Source organism: Chamaea fasciata, unplaced genomic scaffold (assembly GCF_029207755.1).
Source record: "Chamaea fasciata isolate MVZ Bird 193981 ecotype frontalis unplaced genomic scaffold, bChaFas1.0.hap1 SCAF_20, whole genome shotgun sequence".
NCBI lineage: Eukaryota > Metazoa > Chordata > Aves > Passeriformes > Sylviidae > Chamaea > Chamaea fasciata.
In genome coordinates, this window is record NW_027094105.1 from 10,517,170 (window position 1) to 10,541,268 (window position 24,099).

General features: G+C 47.7%; 2 protein-coding genes across 9 annotated transcripts in view; one reads left to right on the plus strand and one right to left on the minus strand.

Annotated features, from left to right (window-relative positions):
- The window catches only part of MAPKAP1 (MAPK associated protein 1), an 83,788-nt gene extending 63,787 nt beyond the window's left edge, over positions 1-20,001 (minus strand). For 2 of the 4 annotated variants that reach the window (XM_066201214.1, XM_066201211.1), the window contains exons 1-4: positions 19,916-20,001; positions 9,583-9,907; positions 6,458-6,547; positions 3,303-3,451 (exon numbers count right to left, since the gene is read on the minus strand). In XM_066201214.1, the coding sequence (XP_066057311.1) occupies positions 3,303-3,451; positions 6,458-6,547; positions 9,583-9,841 (498 nt within the window). In that variant the 5' untranslated portion in view covers positions 9,842-9,907; positions 19,916-20,001. Of the gene's footprint in view, positions 1-3,302; positions 3,452-6,457; positions 6,548-9,582; positions 9,908-15,143; positions 15,235-17,478; positions 17,579-19,915 lie in introns of those variants that run through there. The other 2 variants (XM_066201213.1, XM_066201212.1) reach the window with 2 other exon arrangements.
- A 2,498-nt stretch (positions 20,002-22,499) lies between these two features.
- Positions 22,500-24,099, plus strand: part of PBX3 (PBX homeobox 3) — a 102,065-nt gene continuing 100,465 nt past the window's right edge. For 2 of the 5 annotated variants that reach the window (XM_066201215.1, XM_066201219.1), the window contains exons 1-2: positions 22,590-22,718; positions 23,041-23,636. In XM_066201215.1, the coding sequence (XP_066057312.1) occupies positions 23,440-23,636 (197 nt within the window). In that variant the 5' untranslated portion in view covers positions 22,590-22,718; positions 23,041-23,439. The other 3 variants (XM_066201217.1, XM_066201218.1, XM_066201216.1) reach the window with 3 other exon arrangements.

Here is a 24,099-nt window from a genome sequence, read left to right on the forward strand (position 1 = left end):
CTTCGGGCCCGACATTGTGGAATATTTCCCCTGATACATTTTAAACAAAGTTTAATTTAAGGAACTGCTTCTATCAACACTTATGAAAATTAACAGCCAAGCAATTAGCACTCATGAATTATCCCTGCCCCCATGCTTGCTACAGCATCATTTTAAAAACAGTTGCTACATGAGAAATTGTTGCTTTTTAACCCATCACCAAAGTAGCCACAAGAAACCTTGTGGCACTACAGAGAGGCACAGTTCCCCACCAAAGGATTTTTAGCATTTGTCCACCCAAAAATTACATTGGCCAATTTTCAGTTAAATTGTCTCCAGTAGTCAAGCAAACACTAGAGAACTCCACAAGATTAGAAAAGCCAAACTTCCTTCTAACTCCATTTGCAGCTAGTCATGAAAGCATAAAAAAAAAAAAAAATCTTGAGAAAAATCTGCTCTGTCCGTAGGAAAGGCTTTTGGCCTCATAACTCCAGCTTACTCTAGAGCAAAACAATTCCTTAGATTTCTGATCTCTTCTGCACCTCTTCAAGTAATTTTCTATTCCAACGACACCTGAAGGAACTACAAAGAACTAAAAGTACTTTCAATACAAAATTCTTAGAAAGAGTATATAGTATTTGTTAACCAAGAAGCACAACCCATGTGCTTTACAAAACGTGAAACACAGGTCCAGAGCTGAGGTTTACTTTAACTATTTAAGGAAAAACTCGAAGAAAGAGTTGAGGGTAGTTACTGTGTGGCTTCTGTTAAGAGCTGAAGTTTTACCGTGTACAGAGAACCACAAATCTGTCCTGGGTAGTGGTGGGGCAAGTTGTGTGGATTCCTGAGCTGCTTAGAATGCCTCCACTGTAGCTGTATTTCACAAACCATATTCTCTACTGTTTTGATAATTAATGAAGTGATCAGGACAGGAAGAAATTAGAGTGCTTTAAAATTTTACTGTTTCATAAAATCAGAAGTGGTTATGAAAAAGACACTAAATCTGGCAGGAAACACCTGCAAGACGTGAGCACTGCCCACGTTGGCGTGGTTGGCATTACAGCACGTGACATGTTCTGATCTGAACTGAAAAGGTGAAAACAATACATCTGGGGGGGGATTAGGGAAGGAGGAGCCCAGGAGGATTTATCTCATTTCAGGCCAGGGACCTGAGTCAGGGGTGAAGCCAGCCAGGATGAGGAGCACAGGCACGGGCACAGAGCTGGGCTCACAACACTGCACCAAAAAATGAATGTTACTGAGCAACCTGAAATCTGCATCACCAAACTCAGATAAGTACAAACCCAAGGCCTGGTTATAGCCTTAAAGATCTGAGAGCCACCGTGACCCCCTGAGTAAATACATAATTAAGTAGGGTGTTTTTTCAAGACATGTTTAATTAGGCCCCTCGCCCCTCGTCACCCCCCTGCCTCTCCCCAATTATGTACCATTTCCCCCAGAGACACACAGCTCTGTTAATTATGTAAATAAGCCATGCCCCAGTCCCTGAAAGAATCATATTTCTGTGAAATACTGCTCATCTATTATCAATAAAAATAAATGCAAGGCATACGATATGTCATTAAAAATAATTTCTGAAAGCTCAATGATTTTTGGTGTTTTTACTGACTGAAAATACATGAGAAATGAAGTAAAATAACTCACCACTGGATATGTTTCTTCTGTATCTCAGATGGCCAGCCAAGCATTAAACTAGATAATACACACAGAACTATAGAGAATAAACTTTTAATGCAAACTATTGATACACTAACAGAGTGATAGAAACAATGGTGTTAAAATTAATAGAGTGAGATTTTACTCTAACAAAATGCCCATTCAGTTATTTTGGACTGTAAAGAAGGTATTTTGATTTGCGGATCACAACTGAGATAACTCATATCAGACATTGGGGCATTTCCTGAACCTCTCAAACCGACATGTAGAGTGCAACTTGCTTCCAGTGGACAAACACCTGCTAAATGTATCTGACTCCAGTGGGTGAAAATTAGGATGTTCATTATAGACAACCACAATTAATACAGTAAAGATTAGCTTGGATTATCAAAGAGGGAAGGAAAATCGCTGAAGTTTCTCAAGTTTTTGAGAAACGAGACTTGGACATGACTTAATCATAATGGAATTCTCTCAATAAATAAGTATTTGAATTTTACTTCCCCTACAGATGACATGAGAGTTCATTTAAATGTTTGCCCAATGAAATTTCGTGGCACAAGAAGAACAAACCTGGAGTTTAGTAAAAAAGGCCTCTGGGTGCTGCCAGCGGGGAAGTGCTGCTGTCGCTCATTATGAGGCCAGGAATTTTGAAAACCTGAGTTAGCACTAATTGCCACATGCTAATAAACATCAAATCACAATAGAGGAGCTTTTGCACGTGAACTTCATAGCCTAAAGGTTACCATGCCACAAATATCGCAGATGCTCCTAGAAACGTCAGTGGAATTATGGATCTGACTTTCCACTTCAAGAACACCTAACAGAATATGAAATTCTCCCATCACGATGGTAATGAAGCTCAAACTCCATCCTCCCACAGGAGATTCCACAAACAAATCTAGTAGAAAACAGATCTGGGGAGTATTTATACTTGTTTTGGAACAATATGACAATGATCCATCACACCAATGTTTATATTTCAGTTTCTAGAGTTGATGACAGAGAAAAATATTTGACAGTATGGAGTAGAGGGAAAACATTTATCCCCCAGTCTGAGCGACACCAGATCCATCTCCTGACCCCCATGAACTGCCAGGTTTGCAGCCAATCTCCTCCCTGTGTTACACAGATGAGCGCTTGTGCAGAAATACATTGATTAGTGCTTCTTTTGGCCTCGGACACTGACCTACTGATACTGCAGTTCTCCATCCTCAAAACAGACCATGGCTTTTCCCACTCTCAGCAGAGCACTGAGGACAAAGACATGAATCATGGAATATTCAGCAAGTGCTGTGATGTGGATAGACAGAACAGTTTTGTTTTTTGTTGTTTTTTTTTTTTTTTTTAAATGCCAGATAATCAATCGTTCATACAAAGGGTGTCATCATCAGCTCTAGAGAGACGTCCCAGGCCATTTTCACAATAAAGGTGCACCTCACTAACCTGCTGGAGAAGGAAACAGCAAGGTGGAAAAGCCTGACTGTCAATCCAGAATTTTGTAGTGGAAATGGGAGAAACGGTTCTGCTGAGCCTGGAAGCATCACGCTGGCTTGTTTCTAGATAAGCACTGCCCACCCCTGATGGCCGCTGTGCAGTCTGAGTGCAGCCTGCACAAGTCAGAGCCCCAGGGACCCCTGGTCACTCACCTTGCCGTCGAATTTGGAGTACTCATTGAAGGGGTTGTTGAGCTGCAGGGGACACTGCTCCAGCCTCACAGAGAGGATGGACTGCTTCCCAGAACACGGGGATTTCACTCGGAAATTCTTCTTTTCGAACAGTGAGCTCAGCTCCTCTGCTGCAGGTCAGAAAGAGATTAGAGGCATCGTGTGAGATGTACACAGGCTGCTGCTCACCACAGAGAGATAACATCATAAGAGGGAGCACAAAATTGAATAAATAAACCAACAACTGCTTCAGCAAGGCAGGATCCACCACTCTTTCGTAGCCCAACGATATGAAATCATTAAGAAGTTTGAATGATGCTCCTGTTTAAGCTGAGAAAAAGGTAAGGTTTTCCTATACAAAGAACAGAACTGATCTGTGTAAGATCCACTTGAGTCAGGAATCAAGAGATGGACACATTCCTGGTCTTTCTGCTTGCCTGCCTTCTCCTAAATGAGCAGGGAATACGAAGGGAAAGAGCTGCTGCCACATGGAGAGCCCAGCTCCCAGTGAGCCTGCAGCACATGGCACAGCACAGGACAGCACCGCTGCAGTGCTGCACTGCAAGGACACTGCACTGCTGCCAGCTGCAGGCTTGGCACCACACCTCAGCCCAGGGGACACTGCTGCAGACTGCACTTCTCATGCTGGACTGGATACAGCCTCCCCTCATAAAAATGTCAAACCTGAAACTACCATGCCAGATCAACAGTCTGAACAATAAAAACAAAAAAGCTTTCTTAAAACAAAGGGGATCCAAGTTCAGGAGATCTTTCTGAGGTCTCTGAAGGCTCATAAAAGCCTTTTTGTGTGAAGAAAGTGCACAGCTGAATTTCCAACAACAACTCAACTTCAAATTTACAGGAATACTTTGAAAAAACCTAAAAAATAGGACTTCTAATGTTACAAGGCTGCTATGAAATCAGGACAGAGCCTGGGGTCTTTCAGCACATCAGCATCAATGGGCCTCATCTGCAGGGAGCTGTGACTTAAGCTGGACAAGGTTTTTCCACATCTGCTCCAGGAACCAAGAGCCCCCAACCTCCATCAATCACTGCCCAGAACCAACCCCAGCCCAGCACTCCTGCCCTCGGATCCCCTCACAGCTCACAGATTTACATCTTGCTTCTCCAGGGAAACAGAACTGCTCCCAAGGCGGAATGACCCGGGACTTGATCTGCAGGGAGCTGGTTCATTTCTTAGAGTGCAAAATTAAAACCTGTCAAATGATAACTAGTCAAAAGCTCCATTTATTTTTATCAGCAGATTGCCTTAAAATTCAGGCAGTTGGCAGAGGTGCTAAATACTGGCACTGAGAGATCCCCAGCGGGCTTGTGAGAGGCTGCAATTAACCAAAAAAGCTTGATTGAATCCTTTTCAATGTGGCCACTTTAACTCCATTAGGCTGTTTTGGTTTTTCAACTAGCTCTTATACCTGTTGTTTTTTCTTAAAATCTAAAGCATTATGCTGGAGTTTTACCTTTAACTGGTAATTCCTGGGCACTCGGAAAGGACCTTGGAATCCAATACAATGGTTTTACTCGTAGCAGTGAAAAAGCAAGTTTTTAGCTGCAGCTATTCTGTATGGGCTGAATGCAAGACTTTGGAAGGATTTCCTTGATGTAATTTGCATTTTACATGCTCTGAAATGAAGGAGTGTAAGGTGTAAATGTGCAGAGGACATCCTTAAGGGCTGCTCCTTTTCCTTGCTGCAGTTGCTCAGGCAAGGAAGGGAGAAACACTCAGACCTCAGTGGAGGAGCAGAGAAGGAAAATCAGCTCTGCCAACAGACCTCGAGTGCCTGGAGTTTCTGTGTAACTTATTTATTTTTTCATTTAAATCGGTTCTGCAGCAGGCAGGGACTGATCCATTTGCCTGCAACGGCAGCACATTGCTCAGGGGGGACAAGTGTGACTGCTGGGGACAGATGATGAGTGTCTGCAGGGCAGCACGAGGGAAGGGGACGTGGAGCCTGAGCCAGCTCACAGTGCAGGAGACACAGGAGAGAGATTTGCACCATCATTGGCCAAACGCTATAAAATATTGAGCAAAGAGTTGGAGGTTATGGTAGATTAACCTTTAAAACCTACAACTCTGCTTACAGAAGGAGAAAGGCAAAAACATTTCAGAATGCATTAACAGGGGTATCCAACACAGCTGAACACTGAATTAAGGATTAGTGCGACTGTGCTGCTCATGTGAGCAGCTTTGTTCACTCTGAAAAAGATATTGGAGTGCTGGAGAACGTTCTGCAAATGACAGCCACGGAGATATGAGGAATTAGGCAAAAAAGGGAGATTACAGAGGGACCTCATTAAGATATACACAAATTTTGAAAGAAGCAGGCATGACAGACCATACAAAGGTTTGAATGTGTGTCAAATACAACAGAAATAGAAACCTGCTTGAGCTCTAAAATAGGAAAATTGAGACAGATTTGTAATTTCATATATTACAATTTAAACTGTGTAGAACACCCACTCACAAATACTTAATTATACAATTAACAAAAATAGAATTTAATATTCTTTGAGAAATCAGTGATAATAGTTTTACCAAGGAAAGGCCAGATAAGCTAAGCCAGCATTTATTATGCTTGCACTTAAGCAGATCATACATATACTCTTTATTTCTTCAGATTCGCACCTTACCTAAAAAAGCAGCTACAAAAATACTCCACCCGAGTGAACCGCACAAAATCTTCCCTGGCCCCCAGTGTGCCCAGTGCTGCGGGAAATGGCCGGGGACTCCCTTGGGGACAGTGATGCTGCATTTGGAGCGCAGACACCTGGCGGCCCCCGCCCTGGGGCAGAGCCACGTCCTGTCCCCCGGTGCCACCAGAGCTTTGTCCTGCCGCGCTCTGAGCACACCCCGAGGTGGCAAACACACCAGCACCACAGTGCTGCCTCCCAGGGCAAAACCCAGAGCAGCCTCTGCACGGCTTCAGGCCAGACCAACACTCTTTGCTCTCCTTTGCTGTGGAGTGCCCTGGCCGCGGCTGGCACCCCTGGGACAGCACAAAGAATTGGCATTTCCTCCACGCCCTGAAACCCTGGGGGAAAACCACAAACTGCAAACGTCGTAACCGTCAAAGGCAGGAATAAAACCAGCAGGAAAATAAAAAGATATTTTCTTTTACCTGAGCAAGAAGTATTTCTGTCTTTCCACTGAACGTTTTTGCATTTTATTTGATTTTGTCTCTCTTTCCGCAGACGTTCTAGTCTCTGAGCTTGAAAAGAAATATTACAACTATAAGTTTGTCAATGAAAGTTTACTATAAACAAAGACATAATTAACTACCTTTATATGAATAAAGATGTTTTATACTGCATGTGTAGGGGAAAAAGTCATAAAATTTTAAAGGTGGCACCCCTGAAAAGCAAATACCAACAAAAACATGAAAATGTTCTTGATTTATAATTGAAATTAGAGGATATAAAACATTAATAGAGATCATAAAGATAGTATTAACATGGAAGAGAATAATAAAATGTGAAAACTTCTGTGATTAATATGACATTTCATTATATAAATCATTAATAACGGTCTTAAAGGAATTTTAATGCACAAATGAACTGAAGTGAATATTACATTACAGGAATAAAATTACTGTTATGAATTACTCTACCCGTTTCAAAAATTAAAGATAAATGAACTCAGACTAGACTATTAAAGTTTTAAATATAAAATCCTTTATCTAAAAATCATGAAAATTATAAAATGTCAAAGCGATATAAATTAGCACAGCTTTTTCTTCAGTAGGCTGAAACAGTTTATAGGTAGTAAAATAAATGATTTGTATCTTCACAACATTAGTCAAATCCTAAAATGAATATAGTATTTCTTTACATATATTTTGACTCCATCTTCAAAATATGGTTGGGAAAAAAAAGCCCCAAATAGTTCTGATACCAAAGAACTTGCAGCCCAGGGTACCAGACAACAGCTGAGATTACCTTTTGTGTTAACAGTAAGAGCTTCCTCGGGGAAAAATCCTGGTGGAAGCCACCCAAGACAATGACCCCAAGAAACCACTGACGTGGTGAAGTGTCCACTCAAAATGAGCAGATTAGACTGGGAAGCAGAACTAACAGTGCTGACCCCTGAAGGAAACAATTTGCTGGATATATTAGCAATTTTGATGTATTGAGAGAATTCATTAACTAAAATGGGTTTGTAGAAGAGATTCTAAAATGCTAAATTACTCTGACATTTTTTGGATACAGTTGGAGTTCTCTGAGCCTTTTCAGCAGTTAAAAAACATTAATAAATATTTTCTATCCCTTCTGTTATTATTCGTTTACATTTAGCTCTTTGAACCGAATTGTGGACAGGGAAGCAAATTTTTTTCTCATAAAAACTGTCAATCAGGGAACTGATTAAAAAAATACCCCTTTGAGGCTGAACAGCTGTAACAAGCAGTTTAAGGTACAGCCACAAATGGGGACTTTGACAAGTATCTCCCATTTAAGTCAACACGATGCTAGAACCTGAATACTTCTAAGTAGCATCCTCTTAACGAAATAAGAAAAATACCCTTCCTCATAAGTCTGAGTATTGGGAAAACACTGTTGTAGCACAGATATTTCATTGTGAAAGAAAAGCCCCACATTTGTACTAGTTACTGCCCACACTGCAGCTCAAAATTACCTTCCAAAACCCTTTCTTCCCAAACGAGCTATCACGGAAGATCCGTTAGATGAACAGGTAAACAAAGACTAGAAACAAGAATAATGCACGTTTTAATCGTGTTTGATACTTCCACCCCCTGTCAAAACAGTTCCCTGACTCCATCCTGCTCTCCACCTACAGCTGATCACAAATGACCACTTCACCGTGGGACAGCAGTGCCAAATCACGGTCAGCACCATCAGAAAGGTGGATTGTTCAAGGCCCAGTGTCACAGGCAGCCAGTGGAAGTTTTTGGTGTGAAAAACGTCGCTGACCAAAGGCAGCTGTGGCTCCGTGAATGGTCAGCAGGGAGCTGAGCCTTTGCTGCTCACCCACACCCAGCACCTGGCACCGACCCCTCCTGCCATGCCAGAGCTGAGCACAAAATCTGCTCCCAGCCCTGACCTTAGAACATGCCCCCAGCTGGCCTCTGAAGTGACTTCAAACTGCAATTCAAATGGAGATTACTCCATCACTCTGCTCCCAGGGTGAAAAGATCCTTCAGAATCATATTCTGGAGTAATTCTATAAATCTTCCAACTTTGCCTCTCCCTCCTCATGAGCTGCACCACGGCCTGACCTCCCCCAGCCCCAGGGCAGTGCTGGGCACCCTGGATTCCCACCACTCCTCCCTGCCAGGCTGGGCTCTAATCTCAGTTTATTTCCAAACCTCACTCTCTGCCCCAGCTTTTCCGGAACCTTTCACAACTTCCTGCTCGTAAAAGGCATTTCAGAATCTCCAACACCACTCACATTTTCCTGGTGATGCGGAGCACAGAGGTGCTTTCTGGGCTCTAGGTGGTGTTAGAATACTTGTAGAAATAATTTAAAAATATATATACAGAGCAGAAAAAAAGAGGCCAGTACTGACCACTGCACACCAACCTTCTCATCTATATTTTACCTCACAGCACTCCTGCTCATAATATTCCTCAGGTCTAAGCAGAAGTCTGGATATCCCTTGTATGAAACACCACAGGGCAGAGCTTTCTGCCAGTCACAATGAAATGAGTGTATTTTGCAAGGTGTTCACCCTTAAACTTTCTAATTTGGTACCTGACAACCTAGCTCAAGGTTTTTCTCAGATACAAAACTTTAGGAGACAAAATACAGACAAATCATTCCCTTTGCTGGCTCACATCAAACTTCATTCCTCTTTTTTATAACAAATACATTTGATGCCTCACTAGGCAGATTTTTTCTCAGAAAATAACTATCCTGTTCAAAAGTTAACACCCCTCCAGACAGTAACAATAGAGATATCAAAGACTGTTCATGTACTTTGGATTTAGATTTGATGTCTTCACAATTTGAATTTTTATATATATATAAAACTGACTACCTCAATGTTCCTCTGCACAGGAATAGGTAAAACAGCAATTACGGCTCAGTTGACAGCACACCAAAGTAACTGAATCATTACGTATCCTTCTATAAAAGGGCCCCAACATTACAAAAGAAGTTTGACAGACGCCAAGCTCTGGTTTGTCCATGCAAGCCAGGCTGAGGGAAGCTGGATGTGAGAGGCCAGTGCTGCTGCACCGCTGCTGCACCGCTGCTGCACCGCTGCCGCACGGCTGCAGCGCCACGCACCTGTGTTTGATCGTCTTCTGATTCCAAAGTCCCAGCTTGAGGTAATATCGACTGATTGGGAGTATACATAGCCCTGAGTGTCCCCATTGCTCCCCTGTGGCTCTGTGCCATTGTCCCCATGGGCTGAGGAGGGGTGGAACTTCTCCAGGTCCACGTCGTGGTCGATCAGGACCATCTCGCACATCCCCGTGTCATCGCTGGTCACGTGCGACTGCCGGATGTGGGCCAGGATGATGGTGGGGTTGTCCAGGAAAGCCATGCTGTCCACAAGGCCACCCCTTCACTCTACTATCTCCTCTCCATCTTGTCTCATGGACGCACGTACCTAGGAACAACGTGCACAACAGTTTAGGAACAAAACCCTCCCAACACACAAAGCTCAAACCCCCGTTCCAGCAGGTGACTGTTTGGGATGCACAAACCCTGACTGACTTAGGGCAAACTGTTTAATCCTGCTCCAGTTTATTTATGCTACACTGGTTGCTGAGATGCATTTAAGGAATAGGGGTTTGGAGGACAGCTTGAAACCTGAGTCCCAGGACACCAGAACACAAGAGAGATCCCCAGACAGGTCCCAGTGCCACACGGCTGCCATAAGGCAAAAACCCCACAGCGCTGCACACAGGAGGATGGCAAGAGAACACAGAACAGAAACATCTGCCTATTGCAACTCATCCATTCACAAAACCAACAGGGGTTTGGTTTTCTTTTCACCCACCATAACTGTGTTACTGTTTTGCTTCTGCCTCTACACACCAACTTTTTGACAACCTCATTGCAGACCCTCTTCAGGTTTTGCATTTCCAGGAATAACTTGAAACATTAAGTGATTAGTGTCTCAGGGCAGAATATTGAACATCTGCTGCTGCATGGTGCTTCACACAGGGCAACTGCTGTAACTCAGAAATCTCTGTGACCAAATACCACACGCCTGAGCTCTAAAGCACTTTAGGAACAGTAATTGCCACTTACCTAAGATACTTCATTCAGAGCACTCAAGTGGCCTTTTGAAACAAAGTAGAGGGCGAAAAGGAAAAGGAAAAAAAAACCCAAACCACAAAAGCCAAACCACCCTCACATTGCTATCTGATTTTTCTGTAGCTGTGGGTTTGTAGTTATGTCAATCCGATCCAAGCCCAGGCTGACTCTGAAAGGGGCAGCTCCATGCCCTGCCTGGTCCTTCTCCAGGATTTCCACCAACTCCCAAAGCTGGCAGTGGAGCTATGGGGTGAGCTGGATCAAAAAATAATCTAAAAAGAAAAAAAATAATTATTCCTGTTCATGCAGTGAGTCTGCCAGTGAGCAGCAGCAGCAGGAGTCACGGGGACATCTCCACCTGAGGGGGCTGGGTCTGAGCTCACACACAGGGCAAGAACAGATGTAAATTCCAGAAGTTTGAAATCCCCACTGCTTTTCTACTCAGAGAAGAACACCTCAACTTTACAGAGCTCCGTGTGTGGGTATTTGGGATTCTGAACTCAGAAACACCAGCAATCCCCTGTCCCTGCTACCTGGAAAACTGCTGTTAAAATTACACGAAGCCACATCCCATGAAAATCTGCTAAAGGCAGCTGGCCTTCTCCTGGGATATTTTAACAAAGGGAAGGGAAAGAAAGGACCAGCCAGGCTTGTTCCAGAACCAGCAAATGCATTTTGCCATGTCCCCTTTTTTTCCCGAGGGGAAAGGGTTAGGGAAAGGTGCACCAACACAGAGGGGCCACGGAGCAGCTTCTGCATTTAGACAGCCGGAAGCAAAAGTAAATCTGCATCTGGACCCTCATCTAACCATGACAAAAGCAAAATTTTGAAGGTTTATTGTAGATTGCAAACCCTCCATCCCTACCGGTGTCCTGTCTCCCAGCAAACATCAGCATCCACTGATGACAGTACACAATAGAGAATTACAGCCTTCAGAATTTTAAACTTTTTTTCTCCCTTGACTACAAATATGGTCAGGGACTTTTTGGAGACTGTCCCCTATCTGCTTTAAAAAATATAGACAAATTCAGAAGTATCACATTAAGCAACAGACCCAGCAGCAAAAACAAACTCAATAAAGGAATGGTGGAGAAACAAAACCGACATGCTGCTGGTTATTAATACCCCACTGTTACCATACATTGTAATAAATTATGCTGTTAGCGAAATCTGCTCCAGCAGGATCCTTGGAGACCCTCAGAGCCCAACTGGGCACAGCCTGGAGCTCTGCTGGCCCTGCCTGGAGGTGGGAGTTTGGGTGGCATCTCCAGAGGCTCCTGCCAGCCTCAGCAGCACCACGACTCCACACTCAGTTTTAATTTTCTGACTCTTTCCATCAAGGAAAGTAGGGCTGCTCCTGAGGGAGGTCTCACTGTCCCTCCAAGAGAGAGGCCACAAGGAAAATGTCCCACCCCAAGGCAGCCATCGATGTGTCCAGGGCTCTGACCCTGCACCAGTGGCTCCAAAAACACAGACACAACCAAGCACAGCTTGGGGACATCCAAAACACGTGTTGGGAATGTTCTTTAAATGGAATTATTTCTACTCACTGATTAGGAAAGGCCGTGGGTACCTGCACTTGGCAAAAACTTGTTTAAATAAGCAACAGCCTCAGGCATCGGAAAGGTCTGCAAACTCCCAATCAAAAATTACTGCTGCCCCATCAATGTGTCATATAAATGTTGGCATGTTAATTGTGTATTTATAAGATTGTTAATGGTTAGTTAATTTACCTCCCACACTATTATTGTACTTGAAATGATTTAATGTCTGCTGAGGGAGTTAACAACATGTAACAGCAGATGCGAGTTTTACCTTTATACTCTGCACCCCGACTTCCTGCCATTAACAGGCGTGTGCTAAATCAGCCAAGCTTCTTCCCAACTGTACACGTGCAGCCACTTTTCCCATCAACCTGAACGCTGAGAAAGTGCTGGAAATGCTACAGGTTTAACACAGACATAGTTTTTATTTCCTCCCCTTCAGAATTTTCAAAAAGATACGTTAAAGCTAATTTATCAACAGATTAATGCTAACTGAAAACTCTCTGAACAGTTAATATCCTAAAAAAAATAAAAAGTTCAGACCCCCAAATTCAGTTCAGTTTTGATGCTATATTTAGTAGTTGTAGCCTACAGAATTCTGACCAGTTCCTCCTGTTGATATAGGCACAGACCCGCTCTGAGGAACAGTGACCTCCAGTGAGAGAGGAGAACTCAGAGGAGCAAAGTTCAGTTTTGCAAACCTTTACACAGACACCTTGAAGGTTCCAGCAAAACCACAGATCTAAAATCAATTTCTAGATCTGCTGAGATCTGCCAGCACAGCCCTTCTGCTCTCCTACACCCACACGCCATCACCATATCCTCGCGGAGGAGCTGAATTTAATGGAATTCAGGGACTTTCTAAGCACCAGCATCTTACCCATTCTTTAATCATAAACAAAAAATAGATGTTCTTCTAACGCTTGTGCTATACAAATAATATTCTACTACTGAATAAACCACCTTGCAGGCAGCTGTCAAACATACTCTGTGCAAACACTAAAACTGAAGACAGCAACGTGAAATCTCCAGGATTTCAGAGTTTGGCAATACTGTACAGCAGGATCCACAGGCTGGGGTTTCGATGGTGCCCTGACTGGCAGACACCAGAGATTCACCACACAGGTGGGCAGAGATCTTCACTTCCTTCCTGATCTTTATTATTCCCCTGTCTAACTTTCTGCACACTGTCTGATCAACACCCCAGGGACGAATGCTCCCTGTCCCCTCCTTGGCTCCACTGCTGTGATCCTGCCCTGCCCTGAGGCCCCCCTCAGCCTGGTGCACTTACAGAACATCCCCAAAGATGTCAAACTGCACCATCAAGAGGCTGAACGCCTCGCCAGGATTCACAGGAACTTTGTGGCAGAATCAGACAGCTGCATCTCAGTCTACTATTTTTATCAGCAGTATTCCTCTTCCAGTACCCCACGGCTATATTTATGGCATCGATAGACTCTCCCAGCGAGGGAAGCAGGGCTTTATGCAGATCAGGCTCATTCATAACCCGGCACACAATGAGGAATGCAGAGTGTGCTAACAAACGACTCCGCTCCCAGGAGGTGACACAAAGGTCTTGGAAAAGGATCTGCAGCTATACAGGCTGTACCTTAAACACACAGCTGAATTTCGGGAGGCAGCTCCATCATCACAACACGTTAACCGTTCTTGTGACCCTCCCGCTTGCTTGATGCACTGCAATTATTTAAATAAAGATTGTCTCGCCCTCCTGTTTCCCCACCAAACGCCCCACACAGGGTTTCGTATCTGCATGTTAACCTACACGAGGTGACAACGAGATATCAAAGCGAGTGTGAGATTAGGGGAGAGGACAAGCTGAACCCGGTGACTGCCATCGTCCCCATCCATCGTGTCCCCCAGCACGTGCCAGCGCAGACAGCAGCAGGCACAGCTGGAGCCACGCTCCGTGCTGGACCCACTGGCTGCTGGGACTGCTACCATGTGTCAGCCCCTGCTCGCTGCTGTTCGCAGAGGAAGCGTTTGACCTTGAGCGTGAAAAACGCTGACTGCAGCTCTCCTTACTTTGGGGAAAACACGGTTCTTTTGGAATGGATTTTCTGGTTTTTTTTGTTTTTTTTTTAAATGTACACAGTGGAATTTGACAAAACGCCTCGTTCTCACTGCCCAGAGCAAAGTGGCTGGTCCCTGTCACTCGCCCACACCAGCAGGAGAGCTGTGCCTCAACTCCACACCCGCCAGCACGGGGCAGAGCCCCCCTCTGCCACCCACTGCCCCCAGCCCTGCTCCCTCCAGCAGGTCCTGACACATTTTCCAGCAGAGCTATGGATTTTGCTCAGTGAAGTGTCACCAGAGCCAACAGGCACTTTCCCACCCCGTACCTGCCCCTGAAAGTTCACAGGCTCCAGGTCAGAACCTTCCAGCTCCATCAAATGCCCGGTGGTGCCACCAGCACACCTCAGGGACAGAAGGACGTGTCCCTAAACTGACAAGCCACTGCCACCTTCCTGTGGCGTCTTACAGGAAGTATTTTCCACACATGAAGGGTTTATATTTTTGCCTTTCATGCTTTGAAATACACAGACCTCTAAATAAGCTCCAAGAAACAATAAAATCGGAGAAAGCTGTCAGCAACTAAAAATGTTCTGCTGCAGGAAAGAGCTACAACTCTGAAGTTCCACCAATTTTAAAGGAATGGCTTTAAGATTCCTCCAGTTCAAATGGCTAAAAGCAGTTCCAAATTCTTCACAATACTCTCAAGCCAATTCCTGCAATGTATCTTCCTCTCTAAATTATAAAAGTCAGAAGTGAGAAGCAGGGGGGAAAAGATCTTCTTTCCTCCTGTTTTGCAAAGCTGTAGCTTTTGTTTTTGTTTGTTTATTTTAATATGTTTAAATTTACTATCCTCCTTAAGGAAGTAACAAATAACTAAAGCCCTATTCAAAGTAAACAAAAATATTCCAAAGACACAACTTGTGGAAGGTACAATTTGGATCCAAGACAATTACTAACACAATTACTAACAAACTCAAAACATAGCAAGCTGGAAAAATTATATACCATTGCAGGTCATGTTGTCATTCAAGGGCTTCCATGGTCCCTGTACTCAAACACCTCCTTGACTGTAGCTCTTTAAAGTGATCTTTAAAAACTAATGAAAAAGATAAGCAGATTAGAATTAAAAATTGATTTTTCCCTCAGCGTCACATAAGCAGGAACAGGACGGCACGTACATACTTCAAAATTTATGATTCAGGTTATATGAAATAATTTCCCAGTCAACTTCTGTCTGCAATTGCACAAGAAACGGTTCTGGTTATCTGCATTTGCAGCAGCACAAATAATCAACCCCCTCAAACACAGACAGATCCTGGGCAGGCAGGATAAAGGAAAGGGAACTGAAATATATGAACATTCAAGTTTATGTTTCAGCAAAAGCTCAAGTGCATTTAAGAGTGAATACTTATCTGCAGAAGCTGTCACTCACACTCTGGCCCTATCATTAAAAAGGAAATAATCATTTACAGTCACATAAAGAGGCTCTCTCACAAGAGACTGGAATTGGGAAGTTATGATGAGCAAACACTACATTACACACAACTTCCAACAAATTATTTGTTCATTTCCAGACCTGTAAATCAATCTGGCATTAGCTCTGTATTTCTGAACTGCTTGGAATTTGGCTATACTTTTGTTGTCATACTAATCAGGATGCAAATGACACCGATTCCAATATTTTAATTACTGAGCTTTAGATGGGGGGGGGGGGAGAAAATATTGGGGCGTGTATGGGAAGTGTTCAGTCCTCTCTATGCTGATCTTGTCAAATCTTTGTTTAATTGCAGACAAGTTGAATCTCTGCTAACCTGAGAAATTTTGCATCAAGATTTTAAGCAAATAAATAAGAATAAAAAATGCAGAGATTATAAATTAGGGCAGACAAATCTGTATCTAGACTCGTGCCTGCAAAGAGCATTCTATCAATATAGCGAAATGCTAATCTCCTAATTAACAACCTAATTAGGTAATTATGGCTTTGCAGAGGGATGCCTAAATGAAATATGACAACATGGTCACCTCTTTATATGGCACCTGTGGGCCTTTTCAGCTGTCACTGCCGAGAGTGCAATATCAATTTGAACAGATGACAAAGTGTTGTCATTTTTCATTCAGATATTGTGCTGAACGCTGCGATCGGGGCCGCTCCCGACGCCGCATCCTGCCTGGGCTCTGCCTCCTCTAAACATGTGCAAACACTTCGCTTAATTTTTAATGTCTCTGATTAGGCTTGGCTTTCCATGCTGTCTGCAGGCATTCCCTGACACACAGCACAGCTGCAGTGTCACACTGGCATGACCCACAACCCCGGGACCCCCGTGACCCAATTTCACAGCACGTGTGTGGGAGAATCACTACCCAGAAAAAATATCTGAGCATTTGAGTTCATCTTTGAGGCTTAACTGCTGCTGGCTTTAAAAAAAACAATACCAGAGCGCCTTGCAAATAACACATTATAACATTCATTTTACTTTTGCTCCTGCTGAACACTCTTTTCCAGGGCAACAGCAGTCCCTGTCCAGGAGAAGGTGAAGCTGATGGGACTTTTGCACAGAAAGCTGGGAAGGAACACCTCCAACAAAGGTGCTTTTCCAGTGAATACCTTTTGTCACTCATATGCCTAAAATGCTTTAAAGACAATTTGCTGAGCTTGAACATTCCTAAAGGCCATCAACCTGTTGGAGCGGGTCTGGAAGAGGCCACAAAAATGATTAGAGGGATGGAGCAGCTCTGCAATGAGGAAGGGCTGAGAGAACTGGAATTGTTCAGCCTGGAGAAGAGAAGGCCCAGGAGTGACCTAAACGCGGCCTTCCAGCACTGAAGGGAGTCTACAGGAAAGATGAGAGACACTATACAGAAGGGTCTGGAGGGACAGGGCACAGGGAATGGCTTCCCACTGCCAGGGGTCAGGGATGGATGGGAGACTGGGCAGGAATTGCTCCCTGGGAGGGTGGGCAGGCCCTGGCACAGGTGCCCAGAGCAGCTGTGGCTGCCCCTGGATCCCTGGCAGTGCCCAAGGCCAGGCTGGACATTGGGGCCTGGAGCAGCCTGGGACAGTGGGAGGTGTCCCTGCCATGGCAGGGGTGGAATAGGATGGGATTTGAGCTCCCTTCCAACTCAAACCACCCTGGGATTCTGTGAAAAATAAAATATCTTGTTGTAGAGTGGAGAATGAAAGCATGGGCTAGGATTGCTCGAACGTTAGACGAGAGTTTCTATTTTCACAATTCTCAGTGTGATATTCAAGAGCCTAAAAAACCTAATAAAGTTTATAAACAAGCTATACAAGCTTCAAACTTGAAAAAACGGAACAAACCAGAAAGCTTTACCATTTTACCTTTTTGCCTGTTTGCCACTGAGAGAGATGCTACTCTGCTTGGGTTTTACACACACAGAGGTCCCCAGGCTCACAGAAGCTGCCTTGTCTGGACTCAGGACAAGCCTGGGGACAGGATGTAGGTCCAGCCAGCCCAGGGGCTCATAGCACAGCCACTGCACAGCTCTGCAACAGCACCACCAAGGGAGGTCTGACACTGCTGTGCCAGGCAGGGGTTGTGCCTTAAACAGCAGCACCTGTCAAAACAAACACTTTGGTCTTGGTCAGTTTCTTTAGGTTGTTGCCATTCCACTTTTGAGTGCGTGTAAATATTTTTATTGCATTAAAAACATGATTATAATCTTATTTTTAAAATATAGCAGCATGCAAGTTGCTTCTGGCTTATGAAACACTCATGATGATCAGACCTACTTAGAAATGCCCAAGACCTTCAGCCCCTTTGGGACTTTATGTCAAATGGAACAGGACAGATTCACATTTCTACAGCAAAAGATGAATCCCCTGCTCCTCTGGCTTTTAATTTTGGGTCTGTCTCTTTCAAGAGCACACAAAACATATTCAAGGAGCTTTGTTTTGCTTTCAGAATAATGGATTTAGATCCAACACTTCTCAGGCAATAAGCAAACAAGGTAGGGATTGCCCTTGTGCTGTCTGGGATAGGAAACTGAGCTGGCAGACAGTGAACAAGGAGGCATCACAGTCAGATGGAGCTCCTCAGCTCCATCCTTGGAGCCTGTGTCAGAGGCACTAAGAGAAAAGCCCTGGAGAGCTCCTGAGGCAGCTCCTCCCTGGGATGGTGAGTCCCAGGTGTGGGGCAGCGTCACTGCCAACACCACGACACACCGAGAGCCTCTGGGTGCCACCAGGGCTCTGCTCCCACTGCTCATCTGCCCCTCCCAGCGCCTCAGCGGGAAGAAATGAAGAGAGCCTGAGCTCTACCCCCATTTCTCAGCCAGTGTCATTTGCCCTTGGACATCAGAAGGAATTTTGGATGCCAAAAGGAATTTCTTCCCGGCAAGAGCTGTCACGGTTGGACGGGGCTGTCCAGGGAGGTGGTGGGATCACCAGCCCTGAGGCGTCCAAGGAATGACTGGCCATGGCACCCAGTGCTCTGGTCTGGCTGACAAGGTGCTGGTGTGCCAGAGGTCAGACTCGATGATCTCAGAGGGTTTTTCCAATGTCAGTGACTCTATGATCTCCAAAAGGAGCGGCCACGTGGGAGATGGGCTGCTCCTCCATGGGATGTGACCAGGGTGCTGCTCATTTGCTGCACCATTTGTTGCCATAACTGACCTTTCCATACAGGTGTGTGCTTTTCATGCCCACAGATACGAACGGTTGGGAAAATTTCGTGCTACAGAATACGTAACACAGATCCCTGTGCCAGGCTGCTCCACCTGCCCAGGCCTCCACTGATCCAAAGGAAATGCACAAGAATGTAGCTGTTATTTGTTATTTAAACATTCGACTTTGTTATTTTAAATTTGTTACTTGTTGCAACTGGGTGAAAATTTAACCCACAGATGCAGAAAGAGTGTTACAACAAAGACCTGAAACCTGACTGATGCGGAAAGGTACTAAATTTGCTCTCCCTGCTTCAGTTATTTCTGTACAAGTCTATACATACACGCTGATCTCAATTTATTTTTAATCTAACCCAAAAAAGTGTCCGTGAATGGAGCTGTTCCGAATTTGGAAAAGTAACTCAGAGAGTCTAATTCCCAGTCTTGCATCTACCTGATAACTCCCCGATGCCTAAAACCGTGTAGAACACACTCAGGATATCCAAGCTTGGCTCGGCATCTCCGTTTAGTCAATCACCAAACTTCCACTAGCACAGAAATCGACTCATTGCTGCGTCTCGCGGACACCTTTCCTGCTCCCTCAGTGTCCCTGCGGTGTTCACAGTTCCGGCGGCACTGCCGAGCAGGTGCAGACACGAGAGAAAGGCGTTCGGGTGTGAGGATGCTCGGAGCGCCCGCCCGGAGCAGGCGGGCAGGCAGAGCCCTCCGTGCGGCCGGCAGGAGCAGCCGGAGCCGGGGACACGGGGCGTGTGACGGGCGATTGGCACGGAGCCACCGGCGCCCCAGGGCACCCGGGCGCCTCCCGCTCCCCACGGGGATCGCGGGGATTCCCGCCGGACCCGCGCCCGTCCCTGGCGCTCCAGCCGCACTCACCTGTCCCCGCCACCCATCGCTGCCGGCCGCTCCTCCGACCCGCTCCGTCTGCCCCGCACCGCGCCGCCCCCGCCCCGCCGCCGGGAGACGCGCCCCGGACCCCGCGGGGGAGCCCCGGTGCCCCCGAGCCGCGTCCCGGGCAGGCTGACAGCCGCGGCCACCGGCCACAGCATCCCGCGGGGCCCCGGCGGGGACGGACAGCGCGGGCAGCCCCGGGAGCCGCGGCCGCGGCCCCGACCTCCCCCCCGCCCCGCACTTACCGGCGCCGCCGCCGCCGCCGCGGGGCCGCGCAGCCGCTTCCGGGTCCGGGGCCGGCGGAACGGGCGCGGGGCCGCGCGCGACCCGGAAGCGCCGCGGCCGCGGAAATGACGGCGCGGAACGGGCGGGGCGGCGGCGGCGGCCCCGCGGGACGGCCCGGCCGGGGCGGGGCGGCGGTCACGGCCCCGCGGGACGGCCCGGCCGGGGCGGGGCGGCGGTCACGGCCCCGCGGGACGGCCCGGCCGGGGCGGGGCGGCGGTCACGGCCCCGCGGGACGGCCCGGCCGGGGCGGGGCGGCGGTCACGGCCCCGCGGGACGGCCCGGCCGGGGCGGGGCGGCGGTCACGGCAGCGGGGCCCGGGCTCCGGCGGGCACAGCCCCCAGCCCGTGGTGCCCGGGTTGGTACCGGGGACACCGCGGCGCTCACCGGTGCCGCACGGCAACACACAGGAGGCTTCTCTCGTGGGCATCGCACCGGTTTTATCCCCGATTTCTTGCTAAATACACTGTGGCGCTTGTATTTATTTGGTAGCTTTGAAGCAAAGCACCCAGGTAGCGCTCGGTGTACAAGCACGAAGGGGATAAACATTAAACACTGGCGGTGCTGCCCAGGACAGGGATTTACAGCGCTGCCGTGCCCCAGACCGTGAGCAGCACCCGTTGGTGACCCGGGGCTTTGTCCGGAGCCCAGCCACCCCCGGTCCACACCTCACACCCCTGGAGCTGCAGGTGTCCCCAGGTGTTCCCGGCTTCCTGCTCCTCGTGGTGCCTGTTCCTGGCTGTGTGTCCCCATCACCTTTCCAGACTTGCTGGTGCACCCTCCGGATTTGCTTGTGGAAATAAGGACATTGTTAATCCCTGAGGAAAGCCTAACCTGGCAGTCTCAGCAGTTGCACTCATCAAAGGACAGCTGCCTTTGAGGACAGTGGTCAGCATGACACAAGTGCCACCACGGGCCGGTGAGGAGCAGGTGCCAGTGACCGGCAACAGTGCAGGAGTGAGGGCAGGAGCTGGAGCTGCCCCAGCACAGGGCATATCGCAGGGAGTGCCTGGCTGCAGCTGGCAGAGCCCAGAGCTCTGGAGTGACTGGACTCAGCATCCTAAAACAGAACAAAAAATCACCCAGAACAGCAGCTTTCTGCTGAGGTGAGGCCGAGCAGGTCCCTGCAGGGAGCACTGTCCCCTTTGGCCGGTCAGGGGCTGGGGGAACTGCCTATTCCATCCGTGACTCTTCATCCTCAGGGGCAGATGCAAGTGCATCTGTGAAATATTCACAATAATACCAATTTAGAAATATCTTTGGGGTAACATTCTTAGTAAAACTGAATGACCCTGAAAACTCATTGGCTCAAGACAGACAATGGTGGAGCAATTAAGATGTAAAGTAATTGAAATGTGAATGAATTTACTAATTGCATGGGGGGACAGTGACACAACAGATGTGTTGACCAGGAGCCATCTCCTCTGCACCAGCCACACGTGACCCCGGCTGGTTTGTTGAAGGATTCCAGTGACATCCAGGCGCAGTGAAGGTGTGGGATGGCGATGGCAGCTGGGACTGGGGGCAGCTACAGCTCTGCTTGACCCGTGCCAAGCCTGAGGCATTAGCCAGACCACCAGGAAGGTTAGGCAAGGATGAGGGTTGAGTTTGGGCATGACTCTACTGAGATTGTCCATCACAGACAGAGTACAAACAGCAAATTAAGGATCATTTGAACTGGCACTCTGAGTCTTCATTGCACCGACAGGATGTTTCCCTAAGAGATGTCTGTGGGGGCAGTTGTGTTACACACCGCCCAAAAGTGAGCAAAAGGGACCAGAATTGGGGGAAGTTGGAGTGAATGGGGGGAGTGTCCCACTGAGGACTATCCGAGGGTGGCAACGGTCTGTAGGTAACCTCGTAACTACCCTTGCTGCCTGTGCTGTTTTTTCCTCCCATTTCCACGGTTCTGTGCAGATTTACAAAAAGATAACGTGCAACTAGCCCAGGTAACGCACGACCTGAGCCAGGCCGGCTGTGCCATGGGCTCCTCCTCTGTCCCGCGGGTTTTCCGCGGGGACAGGCTCCAGGCACGGGCCGCCACAGACCGGCCCGGGACGCGTCATCCAGCGCCGGGGCTCCATCGCACGGCCGTGCTGTGTCCCCGGGGCAGGCCCGGCTCCGCCGCCCCCGGAGCTCGGGAGGCCCCGGGCCCGGTCCGGCGGGACCGCGCGGCCCCGGCCGCCGTCACCACAGCAACGGGGGCGGGGCCCGGGCCGCTCGCCCCGCCCACGCCGCCGTTCGAACGGCCCAATCACAAGTGCCTCAGACGGGGGCGGGGCCCGCCGTGGGGCAGGCGGGCACGGGCGCCTCCCTTTGCACGCTGACTGGCTGACCCCGCCGCCACCGCCCGCCCCTCTCGAGCAGCGATTGGCCGGCCCGCCCGTCGCTCCCGCACGAGGCCGCCGCCTCCCGCCCGCCCCGGGAGCGCGGGCGCCGCTGGGCCCGGCGGGAAGGCCGCGCGCGCGGAGCGGGGCGGGCGGGGCCCCGCGCGGGGCGGGGCGGGGCGGCGGGACCGCCCGGCGGGGCGGGGCCGGGCCGGGCCGGGGCGGGGCCGGCGGGCGGGGCGGGGCCGGCGCTCCGCTCCCTCTCGCGCGCCGCTCGGCTCCTTCACAGGGTGACACGTCTGCGGTGAGTGAGTGGCGTTGGCAGCCTGTCAATCCCTCACCGGAGCGGCCATCAAACAACATAAAACACGCGCGGGCACCGGGCGCGGGGCTCATAAATTCCGGCGGGCCGATATTTTTGCACATTGCTTTGCAGAGAGTGTGTAATTAATTTTTTTACAGTTCTTTCCCCGTTATTTCCGCTCTTTTCTTTGCACAAGTTCAAACTTTTGATTGCTGCTGTCTCACCCCCGTGCACAGACTTGGGATCGTTTGTTATTTGGGGGGGAGGGCGATTAATTTTTTTTCCCTCTGTGATTGTGTTTTCTTGGCTTTTTTATGTTGCAATTTGGGGGTGGGGGTGTTCGCTGGTTTGTTGTGGTTTTTGCTGTTTGCACCCTCCCAACTTCTGAAGGATTTGAAAGCGAGTTTTTTTGATTTTGTATTTTTTTTTTTTTTAATTTTGCCTTTTTGCGAAGAAGATTTTTGGACAAGTGGGGAAAGACAAAAAAGCAACAATAAAAATAAAAAAAAAAGGAAAAAAAAATCTTTGGAGGAAGATTGTACCAGGAAAACCTCACAGAAATCTGCTCAGCTCATTTATCCGAGGCACCAATATGATGATGATGAAAGAAGATTGTAACTAAAGAAGAGAGTGATTTACTGCCCTGGGAAGGAGAAGAGAGTGGAATAAACAGCTGAGATCCGGTCAAAACACAAATACTACATTTTTTTTGTTATTGTTTTGTTTGGCTTTTTTTTTTTTTTTTCCCTTTTCCTTTTTCTCGGTGTGTGTGCAGAGCGCGGTCAGGAGCGCGGCACTGGGACTGAGCGGGGCAGGCGCTGCCGTGACCGCCCGGAGCGCGGCCCGGCCCGGAGCCATGGACGATCAGTCCAGGATGCTGCAGACTCTGGCCGGCGTGAACCTGGCCGGGCACTCGGTGCAGGGGGGCATGGCCCTGCCGCCTCCCCACGGACACGAAGGGGCTGACGGCGACGGCAGGAAGCAGGACATCGGCGACATCCTCCATCAGATCATGACCATCACTGACCAAAGCCTGGATGAGGCACAAGCAAAGTTGGTTTCGTCTAATTAAACCTTGTCTTTTTAAAAAAATTATTATTAATATTATTATTTTTTAAAAATTATTTTTGGTGTGTGTGTGTGGTTTTTGTTTCTCTCCTTCCTGCTCCTTCCTCTGCAGAGACCCGGAGTCTCACAATTAAGAGCAACTTCTTGGGGCCGTAAGAGAAATTACCAGCAGCCAAGGCAGAGCCAAGTTGCTATTTAATGATTTCTTTCCTTATTAAAAAAAAAAAAAAGAAAAAAAAAGAAAAAGAAAAGATATAATAAATGTAGAAGTATGCGATGGTTCTGCCGACACTGTGGTGCGGGAGGCTGTGGCTGATGCTGCCCGTTCCCGCTGGACGCTGTCCGCTGGATACCGGCCTTTGCGTCCATCCGTCTGTCTGTCCGGCCATCCCTCAAAGTACAACTTTGCCTCTTTCTTTCTTTTCTTGTCTCAAAGTGGCAGCAGACG